The sequence below is a fragment of the Neovison vison genome, chromosome 11 (assembly GCF_020171115.1).
Source record: "Neovison vison isolate M4711 chromosome 11, ASM_NN_V1, whole genome shotgun sequence".
In the NCBI taxonomy this organism is placed as follows: domain Eukaryota; kingdom Metazoa; phylum Chordata; class Mammalia; order Carnivora; family Mustelidae; genus Neogale; species Neogale vison.
Genome location: NC_058101.1, coordinates 68,869,234 through 68,883,027, shown reverse-complemented (window position 1 = coordinate 68,883,027; position 13,794 = coordinate 68,869,234). Strand labels below are relative to the sequence as shown.

The 13,794-nt window shown below is 58.5% G+C and overlaps 2 protein-coding genes across 4 annotated transcripts; one reads left to right on the top strand and one right to left on the bottom strand.

The window, feature by feature from the left end:
* The first annotated feature begins 729 nt into the window (after nucleotides 1-729).
* Nucleotides 730-3,838, top strand: MYL5 (myosin light chain 5). Its single transcript, XM_044225952.1, has 7 exons — nucleotides 730-771; nucleotides 1,012-1,119; nucleotides 1,286-1,361; nucleotides 2,144-2,248; nucleotides 2,685-2,763; nucleotides 3,324-3,372; nucleotides 3,674-3,838. The coding sequence occupies exons 1-7, from the start codon at nucleotides 730-732 to the stop codon at nucleotides 3,773-3,775; spliced, it is 561 nt and encodes a 186-aa protein (XP_044081887.1). The 3' UTR covers nucleotides 3,776-3,838.
* Nucleotides 3,839-4,218: 380 nt separating this feature from the next.
* On the bottom strand, nucleotides 4,219-13,218 carry SLC49A3 (solute carrier family 49 member 3). 3 transcript variants are annotated; one of them, XM_044268003.1, is made up of 10 exons: nucleotides 13,084-13,218; nucleotides 9,624-9,782; nucleotides 9,216-9,429; nucleotides 8,991-9,067; nucleotides 7,331-7,468; nucleotides 7,077-7,193; nucleotides 6,228-6,380; nucleotides 5,798-5,955; nucleotides 5,445-5,554; nucleotides 4,219-4,910 (listed from the first exon to the last, which is right to left on the bottom strand). In XM_044268003.1, the coding sequence occupies exons 1-10, from the start codon at nucleotides 13,216-13,218 to the stop codon at nucleotides 4,738-4,740; spliced, it is 1,434 nt and encodes a 477-aa protein (XP_044123938.1). In that variant the 3' UTR covers nucleotides 4,219-4,737. The 3 variants fall into 3 exon arrangements, 2 of the variants coding, with proteins under 2 accessions (XP_044123938.1, XP_044123939.1); XM_044268004.1 differs by having other exon boundaries at nucleotides 4,219-4,870; XR_006386749.1 differs by having other exon boundaries at nucleotides 4,831-4,910; nucleotides 5,835-5,955.
* Nucleotides 13,219-13,794: the final 576 nt, after the last annotated feature.

Here is a 13,794-nt window from a genome sequence, read left to right as displayed (position 1 = left end):
CATCTGGATGGTCCTCCATCCCAGACATGTTATCCCCACTCCTTGCCAGGCAAGGGGCCACCTGCCTGGGGCCCCAGTGAAGCAGGGAGGTGAGGGCACACACAGCATGCTTAGAGAATGCCTGGTCACCAGCCTCCAAGGCCACTCACAGTGACTTTGGGCAAATCTAGGAAAGGTCCCCCTTCCTTTGCCTCCTACAGCCTCCTGGGTCCACATGCAGGTGGCCCTGGAGAGGCACAGAAAACAGGAGAACAAGGTTCTTGGTGAGGTGCCTGGGAAGCTGAGGCCCCTGCTGAGCAGGGCAAGATGGGGGCATCTGAGTCACCCGCCAGGTGCCAGAGCTCACTCTGCACTTGTCCTGTCCCCAGGGTGGCCCTGGCCTGTCCTTGTAGGGAGCGGAAGCCAGAGTCCGAGCTGTCCTAGGGGACTGGGCAAGAGCTTAAGACGGGCGACCTGGGCAGGGAGGGCACAGACCATCGCCTCAGGCACATCCAGGCATGGTGAGTGTGGACAGCAGGCCACTGGGGCAGGAGTGGGTGTGAGTGAGCATGCCTGCATCTGTACAGGGTGCGCCTTTGCGACTGTGTGTACATGCGTGTTGCCTACATGAGTGTGATTTGTGGGAGTGTGTGTGTGCGCACACGAGTTGAGTTTGTTTCTGTGTGTGAGGGTGTTCGGTGGGGAAGATCTGTGCCCCATGGCTGCTTCAGGGACATCTGCGGTTGGAAGATGAGGGTCCTGGTCTTCACAGTGGAAGGGTCCCTAGAACAGGTCCGCCCACTTGCTGGCCCCCTGCATGGTCCATTTGCTCCTTGGATGTCCAGGCCCAGCTGGCTCCTGGCCAAGCTCAAGGCGAGCCCTGGGTGCCATGCTGTCAGGACCTGGCCAGGGCTGCCCCGGCCCAGGCTTGGGGTCCCCCTGGAACCCCTAGTGCCATGGTCCACCCATCCTCTGTGTTGTCTTCCAAAACACCAGCCTGCAGGCCCCTCAGCCTTGGTGTTCTCACATTAGGCCAGCAGGAAGACTAAGAAGAAGGAAGGGGGGGGCCTACGGGCCCAGAGGGCATCATCCAACGTCTTCTCCAACTTTGAGCAGACCCAGATCCAGGAGTTCAAGGAGGTGAGGCTTTGCTTTTGTCCCAGGACCACTCCACCCAGTAACTCCTGCCCAAGGGGTCGCCTGTGAATCGTAATGCAGTTGACCAAAAGACCTTGCATGAGCCTCACACTGGAGCCAGTGAGAGTAGAAGCCTATCCTAACATGGTGCAACTGGCCTGGGTTTCAGGCATTCACACTAATGGATCAGAACCGAGATGGCTTTATCGACAAGGAGGACCTAAAGGACACCTACGCCTCACTGGGTAGGTGCCGTAGGACAGAACTCCACCACAGCCCGCCTCGGGGTGTTCTTCAGTCCTGGCGAGACTTGCTCTGCACCTGGGCCTTACAGCCTGACCTGACACACACCATTTCCCATGGGCTTCGAGGTGTCGGGCTGGGCCTCCCCTAGGGGAGAGATCCCTCTGGCTCGATCAGGTCATCCCAGTGTGGGGTGGGTGGCACAGCTGAAGCAAGGGCACCCTGGATGGGAGGCTGGGACCAAAGCTCCAGGGAAGCACTAAGACCCCAGAGGGACACTACTACATGGGGAGGCTTGTCCTCCTTCCCCCAAGCCTGGCAAGGAAGCCCAGAAACAGACTTGGGAGAAGACGCGGAGAGCGGCTCATGGTCCTCTGAAGAGACAAAGGCTGGCCCTTTCTTCTTCAACTTCCCATCTGGGGGCATGTTCTCAGCCTGAGGCAATCCCAGGGGAGAATGGGTAGGTTTCTTTCCTCTGGGCCCCCTTACACTCAAGTAAGCAGATCACAGGTCTTCCTGGGCTACATGCATGACCTCTTCCTCCTCCCCAGCTGCCCATCTTCCCAGGGCTCAGGGTTTGGGTTCTGCTAACATGCAGACCTGGGCCCCCACACCTGGGCCATGTGACACACACACACCCCCGACTGGCTCACCTCCCTCCTTCTGGCCTTCCCAGTTTGAGTGATAGAGGTGGGAGACCAATGGGGACAGCGGATGCATCAACAGCAGGACATCTGTCCCCAAGATCCTGTGACATTCCTGCCCGGTCTTGTGTTGGTGATAGGCAAAACCAACATCAAGGATGACGAGCTGGATGCCATGCTCAAGGAAGCCTCGGGGCCCATCAACTTCACCATGTTCCTGAATATGTTTGGGGCAAAGCTGACAGGTGAGAGCTATGGGTCCAGGCTCCTCCCTGGCCAGGGGCAGCCCTCAGGCCAGTCTGCCAAAGCACTGTGTGTTTTGTTAGCTACTAACACTCAGAAATTCAGATATTTCATATAAAAATGCTGATTTTCAGATTTGTTGAAGAGCCCTAGGACTTGACATTCTGGTCCCCACATTCGTGGGTCACACATGTGACCAGCAGGCATGTGAGCTCATCCTTCCTCCCGTCTGCCTAGTGGTGATAACCTGTCTTTCACTCACTGAGCATTCACTCCACCTTTGGGCCTAGGCGGGATTCTGGGGATGCCCAGGCCCCTCAGAGCAGGGGCTGCAGGGTCTCTGCAATGCTCAAGTGCTGGAGGGACATACAGGCCAAGCCCTGGGATGGCCCAGAGCAAGATTGGAGCCCTAAACAGTTGAAAGCCTTTTGTGGGCAGGTACGGATACTGAGGAGACCATCTTAAACGCCTTCAAGATGCTGGATCCTGATGGCAAAGGCAGCATCAACAAGGACTAGTGAGTGTGGCTACGGGCACCTAGGCAACACCCCTGAAGGATGCCAAGCCCACCTCCCCTCACCCCAGTCTCCAGGCCTTGGGCTGCCTGTCCCCAAGACCCTGAGTCCCTAACTGAGAGCAAAACCAGTCTTGCCCAGCCATTGGCCAGGGAGGTCATCGCCACTTGGACCATCACTGGGTCTTTAAGCCCTTTCGGGGGAGTGGGCCGATGTGGTATACCAGGCACTTGCCCCTAGCCCCCCAGTCTCCTCCCTGTAGATGGAGCCCCCCCCCGGGGTGGTGACCCCAGAGCGTGCGAGTCAGGAAAGACTCCCTGGCAACCACTCCCTGGTGCCCAGGACTCACCCTTTAGTCAGGTTTCTGAGAGGCACCTGCGCTGTGAGTGGGTGGGATTGTAGGGTGACCAGACCCCTGCCTTGGGGTATCCCATGGTGGAAGAGCCAACAATGTGAATTGACCCAAGTCATGGGGCTCTCCTGGGGCCACCCCTCCAGTTCTTCTAGTGCCAATCCCTTTCTTCAGTGCAGCCTAATTTGGCTCCTCCCTCCTTTTCCTCAGCATCAAGCGGCTGTTGATGTCCCAGGCAGACAAGATGACCGCCGAAGAGGTTTGGCCCACTCTGCCCTCACCCCACTTCCTTACCCCATGAGCCTCTGGAAGCTCAAGAATAGGGGGTTTAGCTAGGAGGACTCACCCTGCCCCCCCCCGAGGCTACAGCATCAGGGTGGGCAGGATATCCCGACCCCACCCCTGGCTCTGCCGTGTGCCCCCTAACCTCCCTTTCCCCCACCCCCACAAGCAAAAACAACCCTGAACCTGGCTGGAGTTCAGTGTCTGTAATTCACCAGACCATTTTGTTCCTTCCCCTCCTCCCTGGGCCTGACTCCCCCAACCGGACGGGCTTGCAGGTGGACCAGATGTTCCAGTTTGCTACCATCGATGCTGCAGGCAACCTGGACTATAAGGCATTGAGCTACGTGCTCACCCACGGGGAGGAGAAGGAGGAGTGAGGGGCACCCCCCATCCCCACCTGGGCTGCAGCCAGTTCAATAAACATGAACCCATAAACCTGCCTGCCAGTGTCTGAGGGGGAGAGAAGGTGTCCCCCTGGAGGTGGGAGGATCTGCAGGTGCGGGACTTCTGCCTAGGACTGGGAGAAGTGTCTGCCTTGTTGGGGAGAGTTTGGGGGAGGGCCCATGGGGGTAGAAGTGTGTGCTTGGAACTGGGAGAGGCTGGAGGGGAAGGGTCTCATAGGGCTGGGAGCATCTGCCTGGAGTGGGAGGATCTGCCTGTAGGGCCCTCCCTCTGCTTCCCCCTCCCAGAGCAGCCTGACCCCACCTGCTGTCCTTGCACCCACTCCGGGAGTCAGTCACTCTGCAGTCAGCAGGGGTCGAGAAAAGGTATGGGTTGGGATTCCTCAAGGAAGCCGTTTCTCACAACTGTCCACTCCAGCTTCAGTCATGCCAGGGGCCCTCAGGACTCTCAATCCATGAGGCTTCCCCTCAGCCCTTGTTTCTCAAGCCAGGTCCATCCCGCATACACGGCTCCTGCACCAGCCACCCTGGGTCTGGCCTGGCCACTGGGGCACCTGCCTGCCCGGTGGCTGCTCCAGCAGTTCTTGCTCTAGCCACAGGGTCTCCCCTAGGCCATCCTGCTATGCTCTGGGTGTGCCAAGGACTCCAAATCCCTCTGGCACCTGCTGGATGCTGTCACCCTGGGACCAGAGCCCACCCCTCCTGACCACCCCTTCATGTCCCCAGGACCACTTCTTGATGCACTGATGGCTCTTTTGGCTTCCAGAACTCTGCAGGGACCCCTGTGACCTCTCTGCAGGTCCTGGGGCCTCCAGCAGCTCAGGGATTCCCCCAAACAAGCAGGTAGGGCCAGAAGAACGGAGCTGGGAATGAGTGGCCCCTGCCTGAGCTTCCTACAGTCCATGCTGGAGGTGGTGGGGGCGTGCCCACGCGGAGCCTCAGGGCGTAGCTGCCGGGCAGGGCTCATGATCCACAGCCTCTGGGGACGTGTCCTCCTGGATGGAGTGGCTCATGTGGGCCTCAGCCTGTAGCCGCCGGTACCGAGTGTGGAAGAACACCACCAGGAAACAGCTGAAGAGGGCGCACAGGCCAGCCATCAGCAGCATGGACACTGGGGAGACACAGCCCAGCTCTATTCTGAGGCTCGCTCAAGCAGCCAGAGCTCCCCACCCCTAACCCAGAGCACCCACAGATCTGGTAGAGCTCCAGCTGACCCCACTAGCCATGAGCAGAGAGGGACCTGGAAACATCTGTCCCAGCTCCCAACAGGCCCTGAGGGCATTCACAGACCCAGGTGTGGTGAGCTCCAAGGTCCGCAGTATGGGGTCTCCAGATGTGGCCACCTCACCCCCGTCTTTCTTCCCCTGGTCTCATTTCAAAATGATTCACATGGGTTTCAGACATTGGGCTATCACCAGGGCCTCAGGCCTACTCCCAGCACAGTAAGCCTTGGAGGGGAAAGGTCACCCTCGTTGCCCTCCGACCCCCTGGACCCTTTCCCTGTGGGTGCCCAGTGCATGCAAAGGAGAGTGAAAGGTGCCAAGAGAAAGGAGCCCATGGAGGGGCTGGGAGGGAGGTGAGGAAGGCCCAGGAACTGACCTCCTCACTTGTGCTCTGGGGTCTCTATGCAGGTGGGGGCACTCACCTGTCCAGTCCAATGGGCCCTGGCCATCCTGGCAGGTGGAGACAGACGGCTCTGCACGACGCACAGTCAGGGCGGTCAGCAGGACCATGATGAGCAAACCCTCGGCCTGCCTGGACAGACACAAGGCCTTCAGCCCTGCCCTGGGTACTGCTCAGTACTCACAGTGCCACTGGGCTTTCTGAGGCCAGTGTCCTGTTCTGCTCAGCATGGGGCATGGCAGCTAGCCCAGGACTGCACAGCTCAGAACAGTGGCCTTCGCCCTAGCAGGCTGGTTACCCACTGTGTAGCCAGGGCTGGGGTGAGGACAAGGATTCTGGAGTCCCCAGGGAAGCGGTGGAGGGACAGACACTCACCCCAGCACGATGACCAGGCCTGCGGCTGTACCCTCACCTACAGGGAAGGAGCACTCGACCACCAGCTCCATGGCGATGGGCGCCACTGAGAAGCCAAAGAGTCCCAGCAGTGAGCAGATGGCGGCCAGTGCCAAGGTCTGTCCCTGCAGCTGAGACACCTAGGGGGATATGAGCCACATGGAGAGATGGGGCACTGGTCAGAGTGTGCAGCATGGACACCCAGCCTCAGCCTGGCCCTGCACCAGCACCCCCTCTCAACTGAGCAGTGAGCAGGGATGGGCCAGTGGCCAGGGTCAGGGACCACCCCAGTGGGCAGTGCCTAAGCCTGAGAAGGTCTGAATTTCTGCTTTGACCCATCTGTCAGCTGCCCTGTCCCAGAGCATCCCACTTACACCCCTGTAGGGTGGTCTTGGTTCAAGGGGACTCTTACCAGCGCAAAGGCCACGCAGACTATGGAGGTCAGACAGAAGCCAATCTTGACAACTTCAGTGAACTGTTTGGTCCGGTCCACATACAGGCTGAGAACCAGTGCCCCCAGGACTCCAAACATAATGAAGAGAGCCCCACAAAGGCCTGCAAATTCCTGGAGGACAGGAGGTCAGAGATGCCCCATCATTGGGTCACGGTGATACCAGGGCCCAAGGAGAAGGACCCCATCCTCAGGGTGTATGCCATAGCTGAGAAGCCCACAGCAGGGTGACATGGAAAGCTCAGCTGCATGGTTAGCCATGAGTGAGTGGTGGCACGTCCCCCTCAGGTGCCTCTTTCCTGTGGCACCCCACGCCAGGAACCCAACAGTTGCTAAAGGAAAAGGCACTAAGGGGTACCCATGTGCTGCTCATGAGTTTGGAACATACCAGGCCTGAATCCCACACCCAGGGCTGACGCCAGGCAGCAGAGGGCAAGGCCAGAGATGCTATGAGCAGAGCAAGGCCCTCCCAATCTCCAAATATCAGAAGACGACCATTCCCTGGAGACCCGCAGGGTTGGGGCCAACGTGGGTGGGGCAGTGGGAAAGATAGTGAAAAGAGCCACACAAAATCCCAGCACATCTCTGGGCACTGCCACCACCCCTCCCCAAGGCCACGACCCCACGATCAGGCTGCATCTGGCACCCAACACAACGTTTCACACACAACCTCTCAATACCACCCATAAGAGGAGGTTACTCTATTCAGGCATGGAAACCCAGTGTTTGGGGCAGTCTTCAGGGTACTAGCAATGGCCCCCAAGCCCCATCCTTGCACAGGAGAGGGGGCTGGGTGGGGCCAGCACTCACGTTGGAGTAGCCCTTCACACAAAGGACCTGCTCCAGGAGAACCGAGAAGCTGGAGAAGATGCCGATGCCGCCTCCGAAACACACGGCCAGGATGATATAGGCTCTGTTCCGGAAGAGCTGGAGGGGAAGGGACCGCTCAGCCGGGAGCGAGTAGGATGCTGGGGACACCCCAGCAGGGCCTGTCCTAACCCCCTTCCCTCCTCAGCCTTCTCCCCCAACCAGGTCACCCCAGCCCTGGATCCCACAGCACTAACCAGCTTCAACCCATCCAGGAACTTCTCTGAGGTGGAGTGGGCAGCCCCTGCAGAGGGTGGGCTGGGAGGCACACTCTCCCAGAGGCAGGCAGTGGCCAGGAGACAGGCGAGGCCAGCAGGTATGATATAGATGCCCAGCTGCGGAGAGGGCATACGTGAGTGTGTGCATGTGTGTGTGTGCACTCACACATGCACATCAGGGCTTCACACCCACTGTTCTGGGCACACTGCCTCCCTTGCCAGCCATCCCTAGGCAGACAAAGGCAAGCCCCAGGGCCTGCTTTGCCCTGCTTCCTCTAGAACCCAGGCTTTCAAAATATCCCCCACAGATGACTCCCACAGTGACACCCTTAGCCCGATCCTCTCCCTGGGCCCCAGATTCACCCATCCAACCGCTGACTGACCCTTTCTGTCTGTCTTTGTGAATGACCCCAACACATACCGAGCCGCACCCCACAAATCTGGCCTGAGCCTACCGCAACCCAGCCAAAATCCTAGCTCCCTGCCTGCACAGTGCAGCCACATCTTTGGCTCCCTGAGTGATTGACCAGGTCAAATCACTCTCCCTTTGACACTCCCAGAGCTGCCATCACTCAATGCCAACCACCTGCCACCTGCACTGACCCTTCCCTCCACCCTTCCCTTGCTCAGCAGACACACTGGCCTCTGGCTGCAGCCCCTAACCCTCAACCTCACATCCACCTCAGGCATGTGGAAAAATCCTGTGGGCACCAAGTGTAGTTGCCAATGTGGTCACAGGGAGGGGGCAGGGGCACACTCTCAGACAGGTGTGGGCACACTTGTACATGCGCATGCACATACCACATACACACATGTATGCACATGCAAGCCCACCGTGCAAACACATGCACCACATGCATGCACACATACCTATGCACATGTGAGCCCACCATGCACACATATGCACCCCACACATGCACATATACCTATGCATGTGTAAGCCCACCGTGCACACACATGCACCACACACACATGTGCAAACACCTATGCACATGCAAGCCCACCATGCACACACATGCACCACACACATGCACACACACCTATGCACATGCAAGCCTACCGTGCACATACAAGCACCACACACACGTGCGCACACACCTATGCATATGTAAGCCCAGCATGCACACACATGCACCATACACAGGCACACACACCTATGCACATGTGAGCCCACCATGCACACACATACACCACACACAGGCACACACACCTATGCACATGTGAGCCCACTGTGCACACACATGCACCACACACACCCACACACACCTATGTACATGTAAGCCCACCGTGCATACACATGCATCACACACACGCACACACACCTATGCACATGCAAGCCCACCGTGCACACACATGCACCACACATATGTACCACACACTTGCACACGTGTATGTATATACGAGCCCACCATGCAAACACATGCACCACATACATGCACCACCCATTTGCACACGTGTATGTATATACAAGCTCACCATGCAAACACGTGCACCATACACATACACACATGTATGTATATATTAGCCTGTCATACATACACATGCACCACACATGTATGCACATGTGAGCCCACCATGCACACATGCACCACACACAAAGGCACACACATATGTGCATGCACCTCATGAGCTCCCTCACCATCAAAGGGATATCCTTCTCCTCCTTCACCAGGGCAGGTGATAGCAAGTTGGCCACCAGGATGCCCAAGGGGTTTGCTGGATGGACAGACGGAGACACATGTCTGCTCAGCAATGGCCAGGCCTGGTCTCCAGCCCACAGCCAGGGCCCTTTGCCCTCCAAGAGCTGGGAGTGCAGAGGTGCCACAACCCCCAGAAGACCAACAGCCTCACCCCTGTCACTCACACATGGTGCCGATCATGTTGGCTGTGGCTCTCTGGTGCTCCGGGAACCACAAGGCAGCCAGCTTGGCTGGAGAGAAGATGACCAGGGTCTGTGCCAGAGCACAGAGGCTCTGCCCAGCCATGAGGAAGGCAAATGGGTCCTGGATCTCGACGAACAGGAAGGGCAGGGTTCTGAACACACTCCCAGCAAAGTTCAGCCACGCACACACGATGGTCTGCAGGGACAGGGACAGGGACAGAGCACTGCCTGGCCAGCCCAGACACCCCACCCGCACCCTGACCACTGCCTTGCCACCCAAATGACTCTGCCTGGAGACCCCCCGGGGAGGAAGCAATGGCTCTTGAGCCCTTCCTTACTCAAGGACCCTGCCCCATCTAAGAGACAGCCCTGGCTTGGTTTCCAACTCACTGCCCAGCGGAGCCCAACAGAGTCCAGAACCCAGATGGCCACCACGCCGGACGGGATGGACGCCACAAGGTAGATTAGCGAAAGCCAGTTGATCTGCTCGGTGGAGAGGAAGAAGTGGTGGGCAATCGTGTCGGCCACGGGAGCGAAGCTGAGCCACAGCTGTGGATACACACTGGTGTCAGTCCCGGGGCCGGGCACCACAGAAACTACAGCCACCCGCTGTCCCAGGCTTGGCCAGCCAGCCTGAGGCAGAGAATGTCCAGCAGTCCCATAAGGGTCAGGCTCTTCACCCAGTCACCTCTGAGGGAATGTACCAGGTGGCAGGGGTGCGGGGGTCAGATAGTATGCCTGGAATGTGGAGCAGATCATCCCACAGACATGGTCTTGGCGGGAAGACAGAGGCCGAAGACCCAAGCAGAGCCTAAAGGACCGGGAGTCCTGCCAAGACTGACCCTCTAAGGAGAAGGCCCAGAGGGAAGTCAGTGACAGGCAGAGGACTGCAGGGGGAAGGGAAGCTCTATGTGGTGAGTGGGCATGAAGGCCAAGTGCTGGATGGCATTGGGGCCCGGGAGGCTAGAAAAGGAGATCCTGATGAGCGGAGCCAGTGGCCCAGCCACCTCAGTCACACAGATGTGTAGATTGCCCAAATGGCTGGGAGAGGAGCACATTTTGGGGTAAGGGGGACACTCGTGTCTGTGGTGAACATCCCGGTAGATAAGGGTAGGAAGCAGGGTGGGTTTGGAGCCATTGAAGGGATAGTGAAAGGGATGTTTCCATGGCGGGGAAGGAGGATAGAAAGAGGCCTAAAAGGTATCTCCAGGTTGTCTAGAAACTCAGAGTCCCAGGTGGAAACCCCTGGATTGTGTGTTGGCCCTGCCCAAGGCCCGCCCACCTTCCTACAGGAGACCCAAGTGTTTGGGAGGTAGACCCTCCCTGACAGTGTAACAGGTGACATTTCCCATCCTCAGGTGCTCTCAAACACTGGGACTTTTAACCCCACAGACCTTCAGCAAACAATACATTCAATTAGGTCAGTGGGGAAGACTTCCTGGTGGAGGTGAGACACTGTCTCCTCTCTGAAGGATGATGGGTGAGAAGAGGGGCTCTCCAAGGCTTATAAGGAGAGAGATGCGAAGCAGGTCAGGGAGGGACCAAAGACAAGGGTACCACAAATCAAAGTCCACATCAGTGCAACTCTGTGAGACACAGGAATGCAGGAGCTGGCCCCAGGACCACACCCTCCGTGGTGAGGCTTGCTGACCCAAGCAGATACTGACTGCAGGCCTCACATGACAAAGAACTTGAGCAAGAGCTGCCTTTTCTTCCTTTTTCTTTTTTAGGGACAAAGCAGAGGACAGCTCTTCCAGGTGCAGAAGGAGACCCCATGCAGGTCCCGCTGCTTCCTGCCCAGCCTGATCCAGCAGAGAGGGCTCAGTATCCGTTCTCTAACCCTGCCCTGCCGAGCCAAGCCCGTTCCTTGTTCCTCCCCAAGTCTGTGGCCGGCAGAGCACAGACGGGTCTGAACTGTGCCAGGTAACATGAGGACAACAGTATGTCCCCAGCGCACAAGAATTCCCTTCAACTTTCTCCAGCCCTGCCAGGTAACCCCTCACCTCCCTTTGAGTGTGCTGATAGTTGCTCCACATGCTGGTTCCTGCCCAGACTACTGGGCAGTCTCCTCACTCCCCTTTGGGGCCTCACTCCAGGCACTGTTCCACCTACCTCTGACACTGCCCTCTCAGAACGTGGGACCTGTGGCCACCCAGCTGCAGACCAAGTACACGAATAGACTTGGCTGGGGTGAGCCTGATGGTCAGTGCTCACTGTGGTGACCACAGCAGGGATCACCATTCCTGGTGAGAGTCCCGTTTGCTCCATAATAACTCGTGGACCAGAGGGGAGTAATAAGCAGGATGCTGTCTCGGTGCCCAAGGAAGTTCTAGAAGCCACTCACCACACCCCTGCACTCTCAGACTCATCAAAGCCATTTTAGGGGCTGAAGGAGACCCCTGCTCTGTGTCCTTAGACCACTGCACCAAAAACCAATTCTGGCCTTCTAATCAGCTACACAGGGACCTGGTGAGAAGCCACAGAAAAAAAAAAAAAAAAAAAGAGGTTTCCAGAGTCATAGGAGACTTCAGGCCAGGCCATGGATGCCACCTGTCCCAGCACAGGGCCGGCTCTCCATACCCAGGCCAGTAAGGAAAGGAGGGAAAAGGCCCTGATCAGTGTGGAATAACACCCAGGAGTACTTGCTGCTCAAGAACCCCCAAGGCAGCGTCTGCCCAGAATGTCCACACCTGCCTGCCCATCCCTGCTCATAAGTCTGTACTTCCCAATTGTCCCTCAGCCACTCACAGCCTCCCCCAGCTGTGGAGCCTGCTGCCAAGGTAGCTGTTCATTACGTGATTACCTGGTGGCCAAATGTGCCTGACAAGTCACATAAGCTGTGATAAGCTGTGTGGTAGTGGACAAGTTCCTTCAGGCACACACAGGAGGCAGAGCAGGCAGCGTGGTGTGGGACAGCACTGCAGTCTGACCCCATGAGCAGGTGGCCATGTGAGGGTCAGGTGTGGGAAGGCTGGCTCCAAACCCCTGACCATTCACGTGCAGATGGGTATCTGTCCAAGGAGCAAGGGGCTAGGGAAGCAAAAAGCTCACCCCCACTGAGCCCACTGTTTGTGATGGGCTGGGGAAAGAGGGGCCCAAGGCCCTGGGCAGTACAACCTGGGGGCTCGGAGTGAGTTGGGGACAAGCAGGTTGGGGAGCTGGGTCCCCAATAACTGGCAGATCCTGTTCTCAGTGGCTGATCAACTGGTCTCAGGGCTGAGTGGCTGCCAGCAGTGGGAACCATTCTAGAACAGGTAACCGGTCCCTGGAGACCCCAGCTGGGGAGCTATAGAGAGACTGGGGCATACGTATAAGGAAGCCCCACATGCCGAGTCAGAAATGCAGTGAGGACCTCCAAGGCACAGGTGAGCAAAGGCGGCTGGGCCTTGCCCTGCCTTGTGGGAGTGGGTGGGGTGGGGAGTCTGGAGAGGGAGGGCAGGAGCCGGATCTGAGACCTGCTGCCAGATGTTGGGTCTTCCAGGAGGGTGGGGTAACTGGAAGACCCCTTTTCGGCTATGCCAGTGACTCCCCTGTCCTCCGACGCAGGAGAGGGAGTGTTTCAAAACACTGTGGGTCACAGGAAAGAGGCTCTGCCACCACGAGGACAGACGCTAACCCCTTTTCTCCCTATGTAGCCGGGAGAAGGGGCCCTGTGCCTCCGCGCCTGCTGGGGTCTCCCGGTCCTGCACTCCCAGCGGTCCCGCCGCTCAGTCCTTGCAGACCAAGCACTCTGGGCGCACTGGGACACCGGCAGGTGGGAGGAGCGCGATGATTCGGACCGGGGTCCCCGCTCCGCCCGCCTCCGCCCGCGCCCGCGCCCGGGCGGGGAGGCCGCCCCAGACCCCTGTACCGTGGCGTTGGAGAAGTTCAGCAAGCTGAGCACCAGCAGGAAGACCCAGCGGCGCGCGTAAGCGCGGTAGCCCAGCAGCGCGCCCAGGGCCGAGGTCGCGTCGGCGACCGGTCCGTCCTCCTCCTCTCCCGCCATCGCCGGCAGCTCCTTTGGTCGGATTGAGCAACTCGGCGCCTGGGCGAGGACCGCCCTGGGAGGTGGTGCCAGGCGCGCGGGGCGGGCCGCGCGGGGTCACTCCCAGCCCCCAGGGCAGGACGAGGTTGGACCCTCCCCCATTAGCCAGCCAGAAAGGAAATCTCTGCCCCAGGAACAGGCACAAAGTCTCCTGGTAGGGGCCAAACAGGTCACGACCTCTGTGGTCGTTGAGGTGGACGCGCGCACGTGGGTGGGTACAGGAGGTGGGGGGACATCGGTAAAGTCATTCAACCCCGCAAAAGGTCCGTATTTCCTGGAAAGAGCGTGGAAAGGTCCCCTCCACCACCACCTCCCCCAATTCCCGCTGTCCAAACAAGGCACCAGGAACAGCAGGTAGCCAGCTTGGAAGAGGAGGCTATAGTCAGTTTGCAAAGAGCCTCCAGTCCAGACTAGTCATTAGATTGGGCCCTGTGGTGAACAGAGGTGGTGCTGGCCAAGGGGGAAGCGGAGTCCAAGGCCAGCCTGTCCTGCCCAGGAGAAGGGCAGTGTCACAAGGGTGAAACTGGGGGCAGTCAA